Source organism: Paramormyrops kingsleyae, chromosome 23, assembly GCF_048594095.1.
Source record: "Paramormyrops kingsleyae isolate MSU_618 chromosome 23, PKINGS_0.4, whole genome shotgun sequence".
Taxonomy (NCBI): domain Eukaryota; kingdom Metazoa; phylum Chordata; class Actinopteri; order Osteoglossiformes; family Mormyridae; genus Paramormyrops; species Paramormyrops kingsleyae.
The window spans coordinates 20,691,224-20,715,044 of record NC_132819.1 but is presented as its reverse complement, the minus strand read 5'-3'; the positions used below and the strand labels follow the sequence as shown (position 1 = coordinate 20,715,044).

At 46.3% G+C, this 23,821-nt stretch overlaps 1 protein-coding gene across 5 annotated transcripts in view; it reads right to left on the bottom strand.

Moving 5' to 3' along the window:
* Positions 1 to 23,821, bottom strand: part of runx1t1 (RUNX1 partner transcriptional co-repressor 1) — a 39,526-nt gene that overhangs the window by 5,137 nt on the left and 10,568 nt on the right. For 2 of the 5 annotated variants that reach the window (XM_023820174.2, XM_023820179.2), the window contains exons 2-9: positions 8,918 to 9,055; positions 8,206 to 8,447; positions 6,893 to 6,982; positions 4,239 to 4,420; positions 2,328 to 2,578; positions 885 to 985; positions 572 to 764; positions 127 to 195 (exon numbers count right to left, since the gene is read on the bottom strand). In XM_023820174.2, coding sequence (XP_023675942.1) covers positions 127 to 195; positions 572 to 764; positions 885 to 985; positions 2,328 to 2,578; positions 4,239 to 4,420; positions 6,893 to 6,982; positions 8,206 to 8,447; positions 8,918 to 9,055 — 1,266 coding nt within the window. The remainder of the gene's footprint in view (positions 1 to 126; positions 196 to 571; positions 765 to 884; positions 986 to 2,327; positions 2,579 to 4,238; positions 4,421 to 6,892; positions 6,983 to 8,205; positions 8,448 to 8,917; positions 9,056 to 23,821) is intronic. The other 3 variants (XM_023820176.2, XM_023820175.2, XM_023820177.2) reach the window with 3 other exon arrangements.

Sequence of the window (23,821 nt, the reverse complement as noted above, 5' to 3'; positions counted from 1 at the left end):
CAGACCTCATACTTAAACAATACAGTTTTACACTCAGATCTTGTAGTCACACACTATACTCCTACACTCATTAACCTATCAGAGAAACTCTCATCCGAGAGAGTCTTCTGGAGGCACAAATCTCACCAGCTTTTTTCCAGATCTCTTCAGGCACGTATCCTGACACTGGTCTGTGAAGGAGCTCCCTGTGAAGTTCTACAAGATCAAAAAAAATATGTTTATTAAAACTCCAAGTTCACTCTCGTGATACAAGTTTAAGTGAATCATTAACTGGTCAGCTAACTAATCCAGAGCCCAAGGAAAACCAATGGCTTGACCTAGTGTTGGCTAACGTCGGTATAACAATCCAAAATCTAAGCGCTTCTCTTCCATGGATAACCAAGACCAGTTGCAAGCATGTCTAGCCTTTCTCAAGGACAGAAGGTCGCCAATATGTCAGATTAATCCAACATCACTCCCACTGCAGGACAGGACCATCATGAAGGGCAGCCAGCTGGCTAGGACTCAGTATGATTCTCAGATAGGAGCAGAGTAGGAGCCTCCTGTGCTCCTGATGTTCTCAGCAGGGTACCTGGAGTGGAGCTCTCTTGGCTGGCTGGGCTCTGCTGCCGGGACTGGCTGCCGCTGCCTTTCTTCAGCTCCTCCGCGTCGCTGTAACGCCGGATCCAGTAGTTGAGCTCCTCGCGGTCGGCCTCCTGGCAGCGGCGCAACACAGTGAGCGAGCGCCGTGTCTTCTCCACCATGTCCATAATGCAGTTCAGAAGCTGTGGAATGAGGGACAGGAAAGGTCTGTGACATTACGGGGAGGGGGGGGGGGGGGGGGGAGTCCTTCTACGGTTACAGGGGAAGGTCTGTAAAGGTCTGAGTAAAGAAGGTCTTATTACTTTTCTTACATGGTCTAGGTGCTTCCATTCCTCGGCCCATTCCCTGTCCGTCAGTCTGTGGTCCACCACTTCCTCGTGCTGCCGAGTGCTGTGCATCCCTGCTGCAACGGGGAGGGAGGTTCATTCTCAAACAGGTCACCTGAGCCCGCAATAAACCCCCATCTCCCAGTCATGGCCTGACCCTTCATCCCACAGCTGTGTAGAACTGTTTGTTTGTGGCAAAAATCATGATCACAATTGTATTGGTCAATATTGAGATCACGGTTATTTAACACGATTACTCATTGACTTTGGAAATATCATGCATTATTTGAACTTTTAAAAGAAAAAACTTGTCTTTTTAACAGTGGATTTCCTTGAACTCGTTTATGGCTGCGCTGGATTCATAACACAATACAAAAGAGCATCTTTGTGAAATGAAACGTGGCACAATAATCATTTTATCTCGATTATTTTGTTTTGATAATTGTTGAAAGAAAATATCGTAAATTGAAATTAAAATTTGATTACTTGCCCAGCCCTTCTGACATGTACGTCAGTCTGCGTCTACGTGTTAGTGCTCTGTTGTGCATTTGACCTTGAATCTGTCTGTAGGAGCAACATGTCTCCTATCCATGGAAATCTTATATATTTTAAACATGTGTATTTTGCTATTTTGTTCTTCTTATTGTATGTACAATATTGTATTGTACTGAAAAGATTTAGAGTGATAACTTAAATTACCGTAGTTAAACATACTGTGTTTAAGTGGACGCTGTCTCTTTAAGAAGTACACAGCATAGTATGTTAATTAACGTGAGACTGGTGCAGAGCGGTTAGGTTAGTGAGGTGGTGGCGTGGAGCCGCGTGGTTTTTCTGACCGCGTTGGATGTGAATCGAAATGGCTTTCAGTTAAACTCAGTTAAACTTTGTGTTTAATCCCTGGATTGGATTTACATTTTTTTCTTTTTTCTTTTATGTAAACAGTACAAATAAAGTTCTGGACAGTGGACTATGGATCAGTGGAACACACTTCAGCCATGAGGCTCATTTACATTTAGTTCTGGGTTTACAACCGTACACTGTCCTTCGAGTGACTCGTGTGAAATTTCAGTTGTTCACGGATCAACCCAGAGAGCATGGGTTTTTCTCAATACCAAGAGCGCAAAGATTGTACTTCTGATCTTGGCAAGACCGTTCTTGCTAAGTTGGCTTAGAACGAATGAACTTGGGCCACAATGAATCATGGGATTGGTCTCGTTTAGCAAGGATGTAAGCAATGTATCCTTGATATTTGGGGGCGGGGCAAGAATGACATCTGGGGATTTTTACTGTCCTCTGCACTTCTGCTCTTGAGTATTGGAACAGGTCTTCGGCAGTGGAAGATGACATAAAACAGGTACACGGGAACACGAGTACGGTCAAGTATGCATGCTGAGTAACACCCCATGGCGGTGGTCTTACCCAGGGGCCTGGCACGCTCTCTGAGGTCGCGGGGGCTGCTGTGCCTGTAGGAGTCTCTGTAGTGGTGTGCCAGGGCCATGTCGTCCAGCCGGTAGTGCTGTGGTGCTGGTGGCGTGGGGTGGGCCAGCCCATTGGGCGGGTAGGGCAGCCCGTTGCTAGGGCTGTAGCGCTGCCCGGGGCTAACGGTACAGGGTCTCTTGGTTGGATGCTCTGGGTGCAGGGGCTCACGGTCAAAGCCATTCTCTTTGGTTCTGCAGCAGAGGGAAAGGATGGCGAGAACCTCAGTCGCGGAAGCCGGCCGGAGTCCCGAGGAATAGTGTTAAAGTGCTGCGCTTTGAAAACAGCTGCTAGATAATGAGGGCATCAGTCTCTGGGAGCATGACTCTGATGTCACTGCAGAGGGCAGGACGGTGAGCTGAGGTGCTTCCCTGTCCATCAAGGGTAGAGCTCCAGCCCTGAGCCTCAGAGGCAATGGGAACCTTCTAGAGATCTTTCCAGTGTTCTCAAAGACCACGCAGCCTTCACTGTCACCTACTGTCGATGGTTCATGCTCCAAATAAGACCTGAGCCCCAAATATCAAGATCTACCATAGAGATGGAAGAACCAAGGCATTAATCCCAGCGGCGGGTTAGGGTTACTGTATCACGGTATGCGGTGTGAGGTCATGACAGGTTCAGCCATGTCTTGGGTTTGAGTGGCTTCAAAGTTCACAGTTCCTGAAATCACTGCCATTCCTTCCAATGCATGTAGCTTCATTATAAATCTACTGCACAAACACAGCAGACGACGGCATTCTCAAAAAAAAAACAAAAAACAAAAGATCGGAAATACGTCACCTGCGTTTTTAATTCAGAAAATGCTCGTGTTCAGCATCCACGGTGCATATTTTCCAGCGCCTTCCATATTAATCAGAGGGACATGATGGCCTATCGTGCCCCTTGATTAAGACTAGTGTTTCCCATTGAAATCCACGCATCGGAAATTTTCCGATAACAATGCAAAGCAAAGCTAAGCAGAAAAGAAAAGCTTACGGAGGCAGATCGCCAGATCAGCCCGTGTATCCTGCATTTCCCCAGGCTCACTCCTGGGATGCCTCAGATGTCACAAATATGCAGAAATCACAAAAAAAAGGTCCCTGTAACCCAAGGAGGTCCTCATTAACATCACGTACTTGTTCTGAAAGTGCTTTCTTCCCAGGGAAACTGCGCAGGTTTCACTTAATGCTCTCCAGGAGCCTCGTTCGGAAGATCCCCGGACGCTTTTCCCGGCATTCCGAGACACACGAGCGATGCCCCTCAATGTTGGGATTCCTGTCCCAGGGTTCAGCCTCTGCTGCCACATCTCTCTTATCCCACAGTACATCTTTAACCCTGTTTTGTCTCTTCCTGCATTTTTGTCTCAGGTTCATACTGCCCTACTATACTGAAAATTCACAATGCAAAGTCCCTTGAAATATGCACTCAGCAGCTGGGGCACCTCAGTGAACTTCCAGCAGACCGCAATTCCTAAGGTGGATGAAGGTCTGACTGAGGCATCCAGCCACTTGGCAACACTCACACATCTCCAGAAACATCTGCTTCTACTCCATTAAGGAGAACCTATGAAACTCAATGAACCATGACACGAGGTTGGTAACGACGGTTTGGGATTTAGGCCGAGCGACTGGAGTGCCCTTCTGAGGGGTCGGTATCTATAGGAATTTGGGAGGGGGGCAGTGATTTTTGTCTGGTTCGTAAGGAAATGGTGTAGCTCCTTCGTCTGCCATTCAACTGGAATCTTATAGCCTGATAAGATTTTACAGAATAGCTCAACAGAGCGAAGAGTGAATTTACCAGCATGTGTCAGTATCACATCCACACTATAACCGAAATGGCCGTTTGGCGGTCGGCCATCCGGGAAGCTCCGCTTACCTGTCCGGCGTCCTCCTCTTGCCGTTCTCATTAACATCCAGCAGCAGCTCAGACGAGTCGACAGGCGAAGTGGTACTGGTGTCCAGGAGAAGCTGCTCATGTTGGGCCAGATACTGGGCTGGATTCTGTTTTGCCAGCCGGGCACAGTGCAACAGCTCCCTCTGCAGGAGGGGCAAGTTGGCCTATGACAGAACATAGGTTTTTGATTCTAGCTGGGTCTTCACATGTAACACTCAGTGTCTTGATGCATTAGCAGGTCATTTCCTACCTAACCCTTTTACCTCATTTTGGCTACGAGCCTTTACATCTTTGAAAAAATCATTTATTTACAAGCTTATGGTCTTTCACAGTTTTTACCCATTTTGTATGGATGTCGTTGCTTTTTATGTTGTGTTATTTTGTGCCGCAGCATCATTTCTACTCATCTCCCACCCACCCCCCCCACAAGTCTGGCTCGATCTTTCTGGAAGCAGCAGGCAGCCAGGTAAGTGCCCTCCTTCTCAGAAGTGGACCATCTTGTTTGCGCTCACAAGGAGGTAACTGTGCACGGAACCCTCGGGAGAGATGCTGAAGTGTGCCAGTTCAAAGTCCTTCCCTCAAGTATTTTTACAGCAGATGAAAGGTTTCCATTACAGTGCGAGGACAGCAGGGCTCTTAGTACTTCCTAATGGTGGAGGGCACCACTGGAAATGGCGCCATTGGGCTTTAATGACAGTTCAGGGGGTCCTCTTCCTCAGCGCTATGTCTTGAGGACCACGAACCATCAAAGCACTCGCGCACGTTGAATATGGGACGGATCTCTTTAGAACAGGCTGCTCCCACAAAGCAAACAGGCAGTGAGATTCAGAACATACAAATACAAATTGTTTTAAAGGCTTGAATGATTATCTGAGGTTTTTTTTTTTGCCTGACTATAGCCAACACAGGTCTGGGAATTGAATACTTTAGTGCCATAGTGCGATGGGGTTATACTGTCCCGCATAAGCCACTCATCGCACCTTTTTGTCACCATGTAAAATCCTCCTGTCAAAATGAATTCCTCTCAATTGACTCTCCGATAAATCAGCCGAGCCGACGATGATACGCCCACTAGCCCTGCACCAGTGCTGAGGGCTGTGGCAAGACTCGCTCCTTTTTCTAATGCCTCCACATTTTCTTACAGTTTACAATCCGCCTGTAACGCCAAAACACTTCTGATGCTGAATGGAATATATGTGCTGCATTGTCGAAAGAGGGGACATTATTCAAATCACAAAACACAACGAAGCACGTCAGGATGTATGTGACAAAATTACCTTTTTTTACTTTAAGTATTTAAAGCATATTATGGTGCATTTGATCCTCAGACACACTAGCAACTCCTCACAATACAGAAGAAGGAGCTCCACAAAGAACACACCGGCTTCAGTTCTGGATGCCGTACAGGCATACACACACACTGTAGCATTTATGAGAGCCATATGGAAGCTGTCATCAGAAGAAAAGCACCAAATTACAGGGAAAAAAGCAGCCTATGATTGGACCATCCCCATCCTGCCTCTATGATAAAGCAGGCATATGGCTTTTGGGACCCCTGAGCTGCAGGACTGACCCCCAAAGGGAGCAATTTCCCAGCATGCCCCGAGAGACACTGTCAGGTAGCCAGAGGAGCAAGGACCCGTCTGGTGCCGTTTCTTTAAATAACTCCATAGTGAAGCAGAAACCGATTATCTGTCTCGACTGGGGGGGGGGGGGTTGTGGGGAAGAAAGAACAAAAAGAGAAGGAAAAGAGGAAAACAAATATGAAACAAATGGGAGAAAGAAAGACAAATAAATGGAAATTAAACTGAAAAACAGGAAAAAGAAACATCTTATGCTGTTCTTAGATGTCTGCAGACTGTCATGCACTGTCCTTCGAGGTCTATGGACTGTCGTTCGCTGTTCTTAGAGGTCTACAGACTGACATACACTGTCCTTCGAGGTTTATGGACTGTCGTATACTGTTCTTAGATGTCTGCAGACTGTCATACACTGTCCTTCGAGGTCTATGGACTGTCATTCGCTGTTCTTAAAGGTCTACAGACTGACATACACTGTCCTTCGAGGTCTATGTACTGTCGTAGGCTGTTCTTAGAGGTCTACAGACTGACTGACACTGTCATTCGAGGTCTTTGGACTGTCGTATGCTGTCTTTAGAAGTCTATAGACTATCAAATATAGTTCTTAGAGGTCGATGAAGAATTGTATGAAATAAAATTAGTTAAACTGATTAAAAATTTTAAGGTAAAATACATTTAAAATGCACCTAATGTATTGTGTTTAATTTCACAAGACAGTGTAGTTTCATAGATTTCATGTTTTGTGCTAAAATGTCTTTTGAGGGTCAATTACCAAAAAACAGAGGGCAATGGATAGCACATCTCTCACAAATGAGAAATCCAGCACTGAACGGGAAATTCCCCAGCATCAATTTAGCATCGGAATTATGAGCGAGTTCAAAGCACATTTTACCATTTAAAACAAACCCGGGATTTCAGCGGAGGGGCAGTTCACAGATTTCTGGCCTGTGGACGGCCCCTCATTCCTCCGTCCCATGCACTGATCTTTCAGACATGCACATCTGGGCTGCAGCTTCACAGCGCAGATGGTTTCCAGGTCAGCGGCTCATGCTGTACCTTCAGGAACGGGATGACGAAAGGTCGCAGTGGAAAGTTTGTGGCCTCCTGCAGTTTGGAGTGGAACTCCTCTATCGTCAGGGTAGAATTCTGAGGGGGGGGGGGGGGGGGGGGTCAGAAAAGGAACAACATGAATACACATGGAACACATTAAGCAGGAAGTGAAACAACATCCGGCTGAAGGTAGGACACCCAGGGGGGCTTATGCGAGTGCAGAGGCTCCGTTATGGTCCTTCTGTGTGTACAAACACTGAGCATCTCTGTGACATCACTGGACATCACTGGGCATCAGCACACAAGTGTGACTCAGTGTACAGTGGCCACGTCAATCAGAGATGCACGACCAATGTTCGGTAAAAATCAAGACGTCTATAATGGTCTGATTCTTGGTCGATATTGCTAACCGATAATTAGACTCCAGTCAAATTTAGGCCCGGCCGACAGACGCCTTTCAGATAGTCAGATAGTTCACAGCTTATCGTTCTTTTGTCCTTAAAGAGATGCCGCAGTGGCCGGTTGCACAGCTCTGTCTTATTTTTCAGAACTGATTTTTGTTGCATTCCTCTTACATCTGTTCCCCCAGATTGCAGGAGCCTGTCTGACAGCAAGGCAAGCCCTCCTGAGTCCCCCGTTTGCAACGTGAGTGCTAATTACATGCCTCGCTCCTTACAATAAAGCCAGAAGTGAGGGAGAGGAGGGTGTTCTCTAAAACCTTTGCACAAAGAGAGAACAACAGCAGCAAACAGAAATTCAATTATTAATGTTATTAATTCCTCTAGAATTATTATTATTATTATTCACGCTCTCTGTAATTACACAGTGAAGCCTTGTTTGAATTGGTGACTAACAGTTAAAGCCTCCAGTTAATTGCATCTTCATCAGTTAAGATCACTGCTCTTCCAGTTAAGATCACTACTCTTCCAGTTAAGATCTCTTCTCCAGTGAAGATTACAGCTAGCAATTTGACATTCATGGATTCCAAGGCAGGTCGCTGACTTCTGGTAATAAGCAGGATCAGTTGCCGATACTTCATATGCTTGGAAAGGGATACAAGCTGATGTTCAGTTACCACCTTAAACTTTAATAGACTCATTTAATCTGACAGCTGCTCACAGCTACTATGGCAGCGTTGGACTTTCACGTATTAAGCCATTATTCTACCAGCAGTCCTGCTGTGGTGATTAATCTAAACTTCTCCAGTGAAACATCAGCTAGCCTGCAGGACTTTGCAGTTACGTGTTCAGCACTGCGTTCATGAGTCTGGCACAGAGGCACGCGGCCCTGGCAGCCCCACATGCAGGGATCTGACTCACCACGAGGCCCAGCACCAGAGTGCGGACCCGCTCTCCGATCTCGGGGGAAATGTCGTTGCCAAACTGCTGCAGGGTGGTCAGGAATCGCTTGAGTTTGCTGAGCTGCCTGGCGCCGCAGGCTGGCGGCAGCTGCTGGTTGGCCAGAGATGATGAAGAGGATGAGGAAGGGCTGTTGCTGAAGCCGTTGGGCGGAGATGGGGCGCCGTTGAGCGCAGTGGGAGAGTGGCTCGTGCCATTAGTTACTGAGAAGAAGATAAGAAAAGGAAGAGAGACGCTGAACTTCCATATAACTAAACGGAACGGCCCTTGATGTAGACAAGCACATACAAATTACTACGCATGAAAAAAACACATGAAGTGAAGGAAATGTGCATTTTTAATGAGATCAGGCTGCATGTTCAAGCCCCCGGAAACGAAATTCTCCAACTACATCTGCTAACAATTACATGGAGGAAAATCAAAGCGCTTGCTTGGTTAGACCATCAGAATTGATCAGAAGCGCCTGTTTTCAAAGTGCCCTTGTTTCTCTACAAGCAGGACTGGAAGCCCCAGGGTCAGCCTGAACAGATATAGCTGCTGCTTTTGCATCACTTCCTCGCATGTCGGTTCCTCTATGTACATGAAGCTGTATGCGTGATAAATAGCGCATCTTATATTGTTATGTGCTAAAGTAGGCAGAAAAGCAGAAAAGTCTTAAAGGGCATAGACTCACATGTTGTGGGGGTAAAGGAGCTGGTCCTCGGAGCTCCCTGCGTGGATGGAGGAGGTGGCATCGTGGGTGGAGTCAACCTGGATTGTATTTTCACATCCGCAGGTGAGTCAGGCATGGTGAAGCGCTTCTCAGTGCGACCTGCGGAGACGGAGAACGAGAGAGACGCCGAAACCCTGAAGAACATGCTGAGATGCATCACAAACCATGAGAACAGCAAGAAGCATGATGAACAAGGTAACACCTCAGCCCTGTAGCAAGGGACTGAATCTCATTTACTCTGGCAAAATGTAAGGCGAAATAAATTGGAGAAATTATAAGAAGTTTAGAAACTAGATACATGTTTCCCCAGAGCATCACTTGTTATAAGCACTTGTAACAGTCTGAGGATCGGGATGCCTTTTCAGTTCGCATTTGTAAGTTAATGCGAGGTCTTCAGCACTGTTCCCAGAAACACTTGACAGACCCCAGCTCCTGCTGGTGTGCAGCTTGGGGGTGTGGGTTGGAATAGTGCACCTGGGGCCAGAAGTTCGCTGGGTCAAATCCCAGAATTATTTCACCATTGGGCCCTTGAGCAAGACCCTTAACCCTTATTTGCTCCTTCTGGGACTGGCTGACCCTAACCTTCTCAAAAATGTAGGGACTTCAGATAAAAGCATCTGCAACATACGCGTCAAAGACTAACAACCAGCGTGGCTCAACCTCAGCAACGTTACACGATTAACCACAAAGGCTCTCCAAAGAGCTGCTACTGGATGCCAGAGGACAGGGCTGTGGGTGGAAAGCGATAAACTGCAGAAAAGACGAGTCTGAGGTCATGTGGTGAAGGTGCTCACACACAGAATGTCTGAGACTGATGGTTCTTGCTTCCTCAAGGCAATTAGAAAGTGAGGGCCGTTGTCTGCACTGACAAGGCTACCAGCTGTGTGGAACCATCACAACAGAAGTCCCTAAAAGAACATATCTGTTAAATAAGCCAGGGGTCTGTCAAAATGACCACTAGCTTTAGCTTGTCATTAATTAGATGATTATAAACTGACAGGAAAAGACCTACCAACACAAATAGAAAAAACACAGTCCGTAATGGGCACCTTGCTTGCCGAATGTGACAAACTCATCAGGGGAAATGGGGGCGGGCGGGGGGGGGGAGAGTAATGCCTTCACTAAGTCACACGCTCTTTCCACCAATCAAAACACAAGGCTGCTCATCACAGCAGAACCACAGCAGTATGTTAAGTTTGTGTTCCCGTTTAAAAAGCGCAAGAACTGCACATTTTCTTCATCACGTTCCTGTTCGAAACAGAGTGGAGCAGATGATTTATCAGTTGCTAGAGTTGCTAGAAAAACTGTCACGCAAACCGAAGAACATTTTGTAATACCGTATCTTTCAGATAAGACAGTTTTAGCCCAAGACCATGACCTAAGGCGGCAGTGATGCATCCACGGTGCCTGAGAGAGGAAGTCAACCTTCAAACTACACACCCACACGCAGACACAGTTCATACAGTCCTATTATTGTGGGAACTCTCTATTCATCTTTATAAAATTGAGGTTTATATTGTGGGGACCTGAAAAATGTCCCTATAACTTAAAAAGTACATGCAATCCCTGTTCAGTAGTGTACGTAGATACTTTTATTATCATTGTATAATAATTATTATGGGCTGTACTATTATTGTTCCAACTTACCTACAACGACTTAAAGACAGACTTAAGGAATGTATCTCGTTCATAACCTGGGAACTGGCTGCAACAGGTTTTACCATATTGATGATATTTGGTCCCCGCAATGTGGCAAATACAAACCCACGCACACACAGAATGAACGAGCCCACAGGCCAAAGAGGGGCAATTCAGTTTTCATGGTTCTCACTGCATGTAAAAACACAGCAGTCCACTGTACACCAGAGCGCGGCTCTGCAGCTCTGCTTACATGCGGCCCCTTTATCAGCATGGAGCTAGAACTTCTGCTTTCATATTCTAGGGAACCTGTATCTCAGCTGCCCTGTACGAAGGAAACAGCAAACAGACCCTGATAAGCTGACAGGAGTCGACTGTTTTCTGCCGTTATGCTAATCAAAGCATGAGCACTTAAATGCTTCAGATGATTAGGGAATCTCAATATCAGTAACTTGCATACAAATAACCTATATCTCAGCAAAAGCAGCCGAGTAAGCAACAGAACGGACGTGCAGGGAATCCCTTAGCCGTCCCTGTAAGCGTTCCAGCTGAGGCCCTGGGCCTGTGTTACCACAAACAACTGCCGATTACTACTGGATGCCGTAAATATATACTTAGGGGAACACAGAATGTACAAGATGGCTGTTATGAATCCATGGAAATGGTTCAGACTACGAAGCACTTTTAATCGATTGCTTAAGCAGCCTGCTATTGGGCAGGAGAGAATATGTATAAATTACAGCCTTCATTCACAAAGTGTATTTATCTCTCTGCTGCTTTCCCTTTAAGACATCTGGTTTAATGTAATGTGATTATGATGTGCAGAATAAATAAAGATTCCATGCCTCAAGGCTGGTATGGCAATACTAAGTGATTTACCGGTACTTCTACAAAAAGCGTGAAGTGCTTTCAATTTACCAGGCAGAAAGAATCCCTCAGTACTCTTGGAAATGTGTGCAGGAAATACAGGCCTCAATTATAAGGGCTACTCTGCAGAAAGAGCAGCGACTTCACTGTAGGCATCAGCAGTGGAAACACAACTGATCAGCATGTGATTTAATGTGTGGGAGAAATCTTCTTTTGTTTCTGGAACAGAACCTTTTCTTTAGGCCCAGCAGCCTTCTTCGTCCTGTAAAGAGGTCTTAATGGTCTGGTCACTGTAATCGGCATGCAGGGCGCACTCTTGTTTCTACTGCGGGAGCGCCATGTAGCGCTTCAGGGATCCGTGAAAGTCGATCCATTGACCAATAGCATCCGCTAATGAAGATCGATGTGCTTCTCCTGCATCTTCCACAGAGAGCTGGGGACTCCTGTTGGGATCGGTGGAGGACTGAGGACGGTTTTCCAAATCTTATACAAAGGTGCCCCCAGGGAAGGTTAGGGCTTTGGGCTGATGAGGACAAGTCCTTCGGTGTGAGAGAACGTGCAATGGGGCCTCCAACATCGACAGCAAAGGAATTCTGACTGCGTGCTGATACTCCCGACCCTGGTGTGTAACACAGTGTGCAGTGCCTTCTGAAAATACACAAAGTGATGTGATTTGCTTGAAAACTTGTGTAACAGATGGCAGTATCTTCTTTAAAATCACTGGATTTTAAGCACTCAGTGAGGTGTTGCTTGTTATAAACCAATTATTTAGAAGGTCATCTTAGCAAATGCCTGACAGTGAGATAATATTTACTTATCAGGATCCACTTTACAACCACAGGGCACTATTTCTGTTCCAAGATGTATTTGATTCTGGACACAGTTTTGCATAGAAGCTTATTTAAAAAAAGCACTACGAGATACAAAGAGAACATGAAGCAAAGTAACCAAATGCAGGTTTCCAGGGAGACACGCTAACGGCGACACTTTTGGAGAGAAACGCACGACCTAATGGGAAGATCTGGGTGGCGTCAGCTGGCGTGTGACACTAGCTGCTATGTGATGTCAGCAGCCGTGTGAAGTTAACTGCCGTATGAAAACCGCAATTGTGTGATTTTAGCCGCAGTGTGACATCATCCACTGTGTGACGTTAGCTGCTGTGAGATGTTAACCGGCGTGCACCTGTGCAGTAAGAAAATGACTCAAATTCCTCATTAGTTCAGAGAGACAGGGCCGTTCCGGTGGCATGCAGGACCTCTCCTCCAAGAATATATCATGAACTTCCTGCATGCTAATTCAGCATGCGATCATTAGCGACAGATGGAGCAGGCAGTAACAAACATCCCATCAAAGCCCTTCTGCTTCCCTTTGATTGGCCCCCTGCGTTACACTTATCTGCTTCCCCAGCTTCCTCTCCCCTGTCCCCTATTCCTGAGGTGATGGATCAGGGACGGCCCACTCTCCTTCAGGCACCAGCGTAGCTTAAGACACCCACCTTTTCCTGTGTGTTCAGGGCAGCCTTTGGTCAGCATCACTGCTAAAAATGGCTTTTATGTGTTAACCAGACAACAAAAGCTGTTATTTTTCGCTACCCGGTTGGAAATTAAGTAAATGCTTTGTAACAAAAACAATGTGTTATTTCTAGTAGACCATACATAGTTATAGCTCTTAATATACCAATCAATAAAACTACTGCTTCAAATACAAAAAAGACATGACTTTGATTATGCTGACTAAACAGCTTAACATGTATTGTGGATGTGCATTTTACACACACACATTTTATTATATTAATTCAATAAAGAAACTTTTGCTTGCTATACATCAACTGAACAGGTAAATAACTCACACTTCTGCTCTGTTTTCTGAAACAAGATTAAACAAAGGATCCTATGTGCTTATGTACTGAACCCTAGAACCACAGAAAAAATGCACTTCTCTTCAAAATGTTCTGCTTCAGGTGCATTTTTCCTTTAATTTATTAGGATATTACTAGCTGTAGCATAAACTAAACTATTTAGCCCTGAACAGAGCATAATTTTTACACCATGCATATGCACTAGGATATTTAACCCATAATATTATAGTGAAATGCATGTATTCATCCTGCATAAATGACTCTGAACAAGCAGAAGCCTGTTGGAATTGAGGCCATTCAACAACTGCGACATAAAGTCATCACTCATATTACTGTGTGAACACGAAAAAAAAATGTCTCCTTTAGTTAACATATTTTTCTTCATCCATCCTGTAGGGCACCTTATTTACTATTTTTAGCTCACGTAAGGTGAATATTTCTAAGTATTTGGAATGTTCTTCTGTTCCTCCCGAGACAATAGACCAATATGTGGAGAGACACTGAACCGAGATGTGAAGAGACACTGGACCGAGATGTGGAGAGACACTGGACCGAGATGTGAAGAGACACTGGACCGGGATGTGAAGAGACACTGGACCGGGATGTGGAGAGACACTGGACCGGGATGTGAAGAGACACTGGACCGGGATGTGGAGAGACACTGGACCGGGATGTGAAGAGACACTGGACCGGGATGTGGAGAGACACTGGACCGAGATCTGAAGAGACACTGGACCGGGATGTGAAGAGACACTGGACCGAGATGTGGAGAGACACTGGACCGGGATGTGGCGTTCCAGCTGCCTGCCGCATGACCGATGCTGATGCTTTCTGATTAAATGCCAGCTAGTAGCTCCGATGTGACTTTGACATCAGGCAGCTACCTTCCAGTCTAATTTCTGTGAGTCACCCTGGCTACAGAACATCACCCACACATTTTCTCACCCCTTATCTACCTCAGCTACAGCGTTACACACTCCCATCTCTGCACAAATGTCAATGCAAACAGAACTAAATTATTTGCTTCACCAATCAAAAATGACACATGAGAAGTTCGGAAGGGAAAACTATTCTCCATCAGTGTCTTTCACTTTTTCTTCAAAAATCTTTATTTGCCCTTTCAGAATTCTGCTTTTTATTGAATTTCTTCACCTTTTGGGGAGGCTGCCATTTTACAGCAGTGTTGTTCCGCGCATATTCACTCTGGAAGGGCATATCAACCTCACTGGGATGAGTCACCTGCCCCCACAGGGAGAAGAGAAAACTTCATGAGCAGAGTGTGTCATTAAATAAGGCTTTGCCAAACTGCTTTGAATGTACAGGTCTATAAAACACTTTCTGAAACCAATATCTGCATAAAATTACTAAGAAGTAGAGTCACTTGATTTCTGAGGCTATGGTAAATAGATTTCAGTATTGCATACCTCACATGGTTATATGTTCGGCTTTAACTGGTTTAAGATAATGCTGTTCGGACTGTCAAATGCACCAGAGGTCAATGCTGGCAGAGGTGGCTTGCAGTTCTTGTGTAACATTTTCACTGTCTCACATTATTTAGAGGAACACCTTGATTTCACCGTTTGCAAAAACCTTACCGCACAATTTTATTGCCCAATAAATGTGCATTCCAGAAGAAGAAGCTGAGGAAAGGGAAACATGGACTATATCTAGCTCTTCACGGGTCTGTATCCATGATGGCCTCATCTATCATCTCTGAGGATGACCTTCATTTATGTAACCACATCAATTTTTGGAATATTTGTCACATACTTTCATGACCATGCAGGACTTAGGCAGAATGGGAATACTAGCCTGACATGCATTGGGATTAAAAAAAACTCACCAACTTGCAAACCAGCAGGCCCCTTGGAGCCTCTCAGCCAAGCTGCTGATTTTGTTGGCCCCTCGCCTAAGTTTTCATGTGGGAATGGAAACAGTTTTTGTTGGGTATATAATGAAATGAGAGCAGATCCCCCCCCAGTCAAGGAGGCTTCAGCTCATGGCCAATGTATTTGTCTTTGACTTTTTTTTTATGAAACTGTGATCCCAAAACAATGACCTTATGGTTATAGCTTGTTACAGAGGTACACGGTTTATCGCAGATTTTAAAAATTTGTTCTGACTGTTGCAAGAAACACAGATTGATAAAACTTTAACAGTCAGGGCCAGGCTGGACTAGATCCCCACCTAAGTTGGCGTGGACATCAAGCTGGAGCTTCAAGGTTGCGTGAGATAACAGATAATGGATCATCATGATGAGAGATGCCGTGAAGTGTCCTTTGGCGACGTTGACTTGAGTGAGCTGGAGTCACTCTGCATATTGATTCGGTCACACTGGCCCCAGTCTAGGAAGGTCAATAACCAGGAGAAACCCTGATGGCATCTGATTTAAACCATAGTTTTGGATGGTGACTCTGTTGGCCTACACAGTGTTTGCAGACGTGTCACAGCATACCTGAGGGCAATGACTCCGTCCAATCACAGACCACACCTACGTCCTGTAACACCCCCCCCCCCCATTTCTCTTCACCACAGTTGGATTCTCCCAGTACCAACCTTGAGGCACTTTAGTTGCCAGAATTTCACGAGTATGCTTGGCAGCCATGCACCTGACTTACGTTGATCACAATTGTCCACTGAATTTCACCATTGCATAAACCTTTGTTGATAAACATCCTCCTTGGAAATAGTTGGGCACTAATGCGGAAATTTTGGCTGATACTGATAACCAATCTATCTTGGTCTAATATTACCACATTACAATTTTTTTCTGACAGGGGTGGAACACATAGGGCAAACTGACCAATTAGAACAGACTGGGCTCATCGGGGTGGGACTTAAAGCTGTAACCAGAGCTTAAAGCAGAGTGATCAGAGATACACAGTGTGAGAAAAATAATGTTTGGAACATTAAAGCACGTTAATCTATTCTAGCTGACCCCAAAAATAAAAATTCTGAATGGAGAAAATTAGTATAATAGTGCCTCTTTAAATATCAGCAAGCAATACCGATCAAGACTAACACATCAAACCAATGGCGATGTCTTGACTTTTAACAAATGTTGGCTGATACCAGTATGTTAAGGGATATACTGTGCATCTCTACTTGGAACTTGTGGCTGGTATTTATATATTGCTATGTCTGTGATGTTGCTCTGGGGATAAACCCCCATTTTTGAAGTGGGAGGGATTTACAAGGAACCCTCAAGCCTAGCAACAAGTGTGTCATCAGGACAGCCAAAGTTACCTGCATGTTCTAGATATGGCCACTGCTGTGTTATTGTGTGGAATCTGGATCTCACAACATCTGTCATTACGGTTTAAAATATATCCATGCAGCGCAATTTGTCTTTTGTATATGTTTGAAGGTTTGTGGGTGATTTTAAGAATCTGAGAAAGGCTTCCGATACATCAATGTAAGGGGGCACTCATTTGAGACCAAATGGTAGCTTTAAGCACTGAAGCGTGCCTTTCTTCCTAGAGACCGCTTTATAATAATGTCTGTTTCTGCCATCTGCTCCGATGGTGCCTTTCTGAAACAGGCGCTGGCGAACGCTTGCGGTGATTCACAGTTTGATGCTGTCTGAATACACCGTCAGTTTACTATTTCTGCCTACGAAACGGACAGGTTCAGCTTCATCCAAATGCCTAATGCTGGAGAATTGTGACTACAAAAAATTAAAAAAATGCAATTTAATAAATTAAGATTGTGTTTCTTCCTGGTATTTGAATACAAGCAGTCCCTGGGCTAAGAATGTCCAACTTACAGACATGAACATAAAGCGTATTATATTAAAACTTTGAATTAATGACAATGGTCGATAATAACGAATGCATGCACAACCTGATGTGACGCATAAAAATATTGCGCGGCTTCAGCAATTTGTTGGCTCGAAGTACAATACAGTAACGCATGTACCTACTTTTATCATTACGGTATAATTATTATCACGTACTCTATTATTACTGTTCCGACTTACCTACAAATTCGACTTAAAGATAGACCTTGTGTGTGTGTAACTTGGGGACTGCCAGTATCGGATGCCTGATCATACTTATATTGGACTCTCACCCGTCAGTATTCAGTTTGCGCTTAACTACAAAAGAATGATATACAGTACAATAAACAGTTACAGTGAATATAACATTAACACCACTCATCCATCGTGTATAAGTATGTATTGGCTACAAGGTCACTATAAGCGTACTGCCTCCTACGCCAGGAAACACTGGGCATCCTGGGCCGGATATCAGCACCACTGCAGTGTAAGATGGGCTGTTGCCAGATCTGCACCCAAACGAGGTGATGAAGCAGCGGCGCGGCACCGACAGGAAACACAGTCATTAAGGCAACGTGCCCAGAGACGCTGGCCTCCAAACCCCAGCACCTGTGGTTCACCGTGTGCGTCTGTCCTCTCTGACACGGCACCACAATGGCACGCTTCCAGCCACGTCCAGCACAGCTGGTGCTCCAGTCGTGACCCCCCCCAAAAGGCTGTGTAAAAAGGCGTGGCGACCGGGGCTGGAAACGGCAGATGGATTTTAACAGATAATAAGAAGGCCTGCGTTTCGCATCTGCGGGGCTCCACCTGTGCACACCAGAGAACAGGAGCTGGGAGCGTGTTAGCCGCGGAATGGAAACGCAGAAACGTGGCAGATTCGGGGAAAGCGGAGCGCGAGAGGGGGAGGGAAAAGACGAGCGCCTGGACACCAGGGCTCCTCTGCGGGGGCCTCCGTCTGCACGTGTTTTGGAAAGATCACATGGCGGAGGACATGTGTTCAAAATTAGAGCCAGTTTAGTTCCCCGCGCAGAAAAATATGTAGACAATTTATGCAATGTGGCTCAAGACGACGGTTTCCTGAGTGGAACCAGATTCAGAAAACAAGCCCCCCAGTTACTCCCTCTCTCTTAAAACCGCCATAAAAATAAATAAAAGGACTTTGCTCACATCTGGCGTGCAGAAGATGCTGCAAAGAAGGTGGGCTGACTTAATATAAGGATACTTCAGACTAGAACCATGGGGTACCACGATGATCCAGGATGCAAGGGCTCTGTTCGGGGCTACAGTACTGCCGGATCCACGCTAGGTTCTAATGTGTGGAATGAAAGAAGCAACCATTTTAAAACTAAAAAGTATTCTTATTCTTAAAATCCCGTTACAAAGAAATTCCAAAAGGCCTGAGCTCCCAATGACATGCAGCTGGAGAGAACAGTTCCCCTCTGGATGATAAAAGTACATCCTTGGAAATCCAGCAACCGTGCATCATCGGTATTCACACTAGACGCACTGATCTCACACTCAGGAAAGCATTTCAGAACAGGGCTCTCCAAGTAGATGGACAGACCTGATATCTTGTGAGATTTTCCCACACCGGTCTACAGGGACATGCGTGCTAAAATATGCGTTCAATCTGTATTGCAACAGAAGAGCAGAAGCAGCAGTGCAAAGCAGCTGCAGCAGTAATAACAGGGCCTGGCACCAACCCGCTGCTGCGGCACGGTGTGGCCCAGGTCCCCACAGATGGCTGCTCGCTCTCTGGAGCGACGCCAGCGCCCAGCAGACGGCCCGTTGCTCTGTCCCAGAAGCCCCTGTTCACCTCCCCCTTTTTCTGTCCCTGACCTGGGCTTGCTAATGGACCACAGCTGCTTCCTGTAATCCCCTTGGTCTGAACAGGCACAGACGAGGCGAGGCAAGCAAGCAGGTACAGACAAACAGAAGCAGAAGTGTGGGCACAGGCATGTGGGCACAGAAACGGAAGTAGGGAAGCGGGCACAGACCAACAGAAGCAGAAGAGTGGGCAAAAGCAAACAGGGGCAGGTGAGGGAGCACAAGCAAACAGAGGCAGGTGATTGAGCACAGGCAAACAGAGGCAGTTGATGGGGCACAAGCAAACAGAGGCAGGCGAATGGGCACAGACAAACAGAGGCAGAAGAGTGGGCACAGATCAACAAAAGCAGTCAAGCAGAGATGAGGCACAGACAAGCAGTTACAGACAAACCCACACCAACACACCTAAACAAACTACACAATGCATATGCTAAGCATTGCATGATGCTCACTGTACAATATTCACAATGACACAACACTGTACGATGTCCACTGCACAGTGTTTTCTGCAGGACGCACACTGCAGAAAATACAGTGTATGCATCATTCAAGTATATCTTACAGTGTTATGAAGGATTGCTCTTGTTTCACTGCTATTTTAAGAATATCAACACCACACATTGCTTTTTGTCAGGTGATAAAAATGCAGTCTAGCCAGAGAAATTCAAATCTTTGAAAACGAAACTACAGGCCATTACTGTGACAAATGACATCCGTCTCCCACCTTATTCTCCTTCGCTAGGTGACAGATCCCAGGCTGACGGTGCCCCACTCTCTGCTCCTCTGCTGTCACTCATCCTGCACTCAGCAGTGCGCTCGTTATCCCTCCTGACACTCTCTCCTCTCTCGGCAGCCCCTCGGCATCACACTGCACAGTGCTGACAGTGCCCAGGCAGTGCTGACAGTGCCCAGGCAGGCCGGCAGATCCGCAGCCCCATCTGTGAGCACCAGGCCCCCAGCTGCAGGCTTTCCTTCCCTTTCTCCTCCCAAATTTAATTTCTTGCTCCCCATCCCCCACCCTCTCAGACTCCCTGCCTCTGTTGTGTCCTCCCAGTTCTCCCAGTACAAGGCAACCGGGAGGGCTCATGCTAATACAAGGAGACACAGACAGTGCCGTCCAAGACATAAACGGCTCCTGGTTTCGCTGTTGCCCTTTCCCACAGGATCATTCCATGATGATGAAGCACACAGGAAGCACACACAGGAGAGAGCAGGAGACGGAGGTGAGAGACGGAAAGCGGAGGGGCGCCAGGGGTTGGATGGGCAGGTATGGGGGACGAGTGCATGCCCATGGACAGACGGGGAGCTGCTTTGGTAGTTGTGGTGGGGGGGAGGGGTGGTGGTTTGTGCCCCTTCCACACAGAAAACAGTGACCAGAATACAGGAGATACCTCATCCACACTTTATAGCAGGATGGCGTATTCAGGCAGGGCGGCTACAGCCTCATAGAGCCCTAAACAGGAGGATGGCAGTAGGATTCGGTGTATGGGGGACCAGGCGGCCTCAACCAGGGCTGATTCACGAGTCTGGCAGCTGTTGTGATGCTCAAGGTAAACCGCAGAACTATTAAAGAGCTACAGCATGTTTCTATACTAGTGTGCAGTAAATTCACTATAGTGTTTTCAGCTCTACTCGTGGAAGCAGAGAGATTTTATAAAAGTGATAGTATAACGGCGTGCTAATGTCCGTCACTTTAGCATACAGGCGCTCATCCGTGTCTGCGACTTCTCAGCAGATTCATTAAAAAAGGAAATCAATAAGGACTCTTTCCGAACAAAGGGATCTCGCCTCCTTGCGTTGCGCTGCTCCCCCGCCCCCTGCCCGCCTTCTCGGCCGCCTTCAGACCATGTGATTAACATATGCTTGGCTCTTCCGTCCCTGTCGGCATCACCGCAGATGACAGCTGAATCCCCCCCACCCCGACTGTAATAACACACTCTTACTTACGCGCTCTCCCTTGTGGAAAGAGATGGATAACATTCGTATTTCTGTGCTGAAAGTCTGCATCTAGCATAGCTGGTATGGACATGCATCTGTCTACACACACAGGCCCCAGGCTGAGGCCAAACTGCCTTTGCTGGTACTGCCCCCCACCCAGTACACAACAAGGATTTCTCGCCTTAAGAAGAAGCAGTCAGCCCGTCCTCCGGCCTTTTAACCCTGAAACACACACATACACACGTACACACTGGATTGTGACCGTTCTGTCTCTCACACTAACATACAGTACAGCACAGCGTCACGGCAGAGCTACACCAGTACAGCACACGGCTCGATTAGAAACACACAGTACAGCACAGCGCAGCGCAGCACAGGACAGCTGTTCATCTGGACCACAGCTGCATCTGATGTTGGTAACAAATTCATTCAGTGTGTGACTCATACACACAGCTAACGTTCCTCTCCATCCATCTCCCTCTCCATCCTCTCCATCCATCTCCCTTGAGGTTCCAGAGCCAGCTGGAGGTGGCTTTTAAGGCCCCCATTGCCCCACCGCACGTACACAGCATCCAAAGAGAAGCCACCAGACTTCTAAAAGCAGGAACACCAGAGACAGAGAATCCAGGCTCAGGTCAGGCATGAGTGACAGTGTATGGACCCAACGTTATAAAGCAAAGCCGAGTACAAAATAGCATTTCAGTGACTTAGTGCAACTGCTGAAGGAACCCATCGCTGCTCCACCTTCTGGGCTGTCTAGCCCCCAGTCAGTTCAATGGCTAAAATATGGGCTCTCACCCCAACGAAAATAATGCTCCTGTACCATCTAAAAACTCACCCCAACTGAGATAACATTCCTGTACCATCTGAAATAAGTCTCACTGCTAATGAAATAATGCTCCATTGCCATCTGAAATAAGGTTCTAAACAGAAATAATGCTTCTGTACCCTCTGAAATAATGCTCCCACCCCTACTGAAATAACCCTCCTGTACCATGTGAAATAACACTTTCACCCCAACTGAAATAACGCTTTTGCACCATCTGGAATAAGATTATCACCCCTACTGAAATAATGCTCCTGTACCATCTGAAATAACACTCATATACCATCTGAAATAACTCTTTCACCCCTACTGAAATAACACTCTTGTACCATCCCCCAGGGTGCTCAGTGGCTGAACTACAGGCACGTGAAAACAGAACAATTTTTAAAAAGGCTCTCTCAGGAGGAACTGTGTTAACAGAAACTCAGAAAAAGCTGCGGGCAGGCAGCGTTCCCACATCACAGGGCTCCACAGTGGCCTCCCAAAGGCCCAGCAGTCAGAGACGAAGCAACGAGTCCCTACCCCCTTCCCCCCCAAAAAAAACTGGCTTGTTTGGTGGTGGGGGTCCTGACAGCTTCAAGTGGCAACCGACCCGGGAGTCTTTCGGGAATGCCCCAGCATGTGCAGATCTACGAATGCAGCCACTCCTGCATTCTCCCTCGCCTGTTGACCTCCAATTGGAGCTGACACGCTGGGGTGGGGGGCGTGGGGGGACAGGGCTTTGAGGCCTGCTCCCGCAGAACAAAGAAGCTGAATTAGCGCTGTTTTCTCATGCCTTTTTTCCCTTGCGGGACCCGAAAGGGCCTGATTTTCCACACGGCTGGAAGCCATCGGTGTTTTCCTGCAGTGACCTGCAGTTCCAGAGAAGGAGAAGAATAAGACAGCAAGAGCAAAGAAAGATAGGAAAAGTTCTTCAGTCTGTCTCTCTTCTGTTAAGGGAGTATCCTGTAGTATGTTCCTGTACCATTTCAAGTAATTCTCTCACCCCTACTAAAATAATGCTCCTACACCACCTGAAATAATGCTCTCACTCCTACTAAAATAACTGCACTATAACATCTGAAAAAAACATTCTCACTGCTACTGAAATAACGCTTCTGTACCATCTGAAATAATGCTGTCACCCCTACTAAAATAATGCTTCTATACCATCTGAAATGACACTCACATTGCTACTGAAATTGTTCCTTATATCTGAAATAACGCTCTAACCTCTACTAAAATAATACTCCTGTACTATCTGAAATAACACTTTTACCACTACTGAAATAATACTCCTGTATCATTTGAAACTCCTGTTTCCCTCCTGAAATAACTCACCTGTCCCTCGTGAAATAATACTCCCACTCCTTCTGAAATAACTCACCTGTCCCTCCTGAAATAATAATCCCACCCTTCTGAAATTACTCTCCCCATGCTGCGTGTCTGACTCAGTAGAACATGGAGCTTCTCCATAACAGGCTTTATTGGCTTAACAGGTGCTGCATTCAGATAATCCGCAATGTCCTGCCCCTCTTTCTCTGCGTGTCCACTGGATGGGTTGGGGGCTATGCTGCATGGTCCACTGAACACACTCCCCCCCCACCCCCCCAGGCCTGTGTGCATGCTGCCCCTGCCATCTGGACGCACCCCCAGCCCCCGCCCCAAGTGCTCTGGAGCTATTCACACGGATTTCACCTTTTCAGCTTGTGTGCTCATGACGATAAATGCTAATGAGGCCACTGAGTGACTTTGTGGCTGGGCTGGGGGAGGGAGCCACCCCCCCCCCCCCCACCGGCTGTGACCACATTCTGGCCCAGTATGTCAGCCTGCCACAGCTCAAGGAAGAGCTGTTGGTCCATTACTCTGTCTGAGAGCACCGTTATAGGTGATGTCCTGAAGGCGTATTCTCTAAAGCCATTCGACTCCACACACTTTTCTAAACTCTATTTTTAACTGTATTTCTCTATGTCTTATGTCCTTTTCTCAATTTGTCATGTTTAAATTTATAATCTATTTATTACAATTTCTTTGCCCTATGATCAACAAGATCAAAATTTCATAGCATATATGACCAATGCATTTGATATAGCTGAAGATGACAGTAAAAATACTTCGTCTCGACACTCTGGCACACAGCTGACTGGAGCA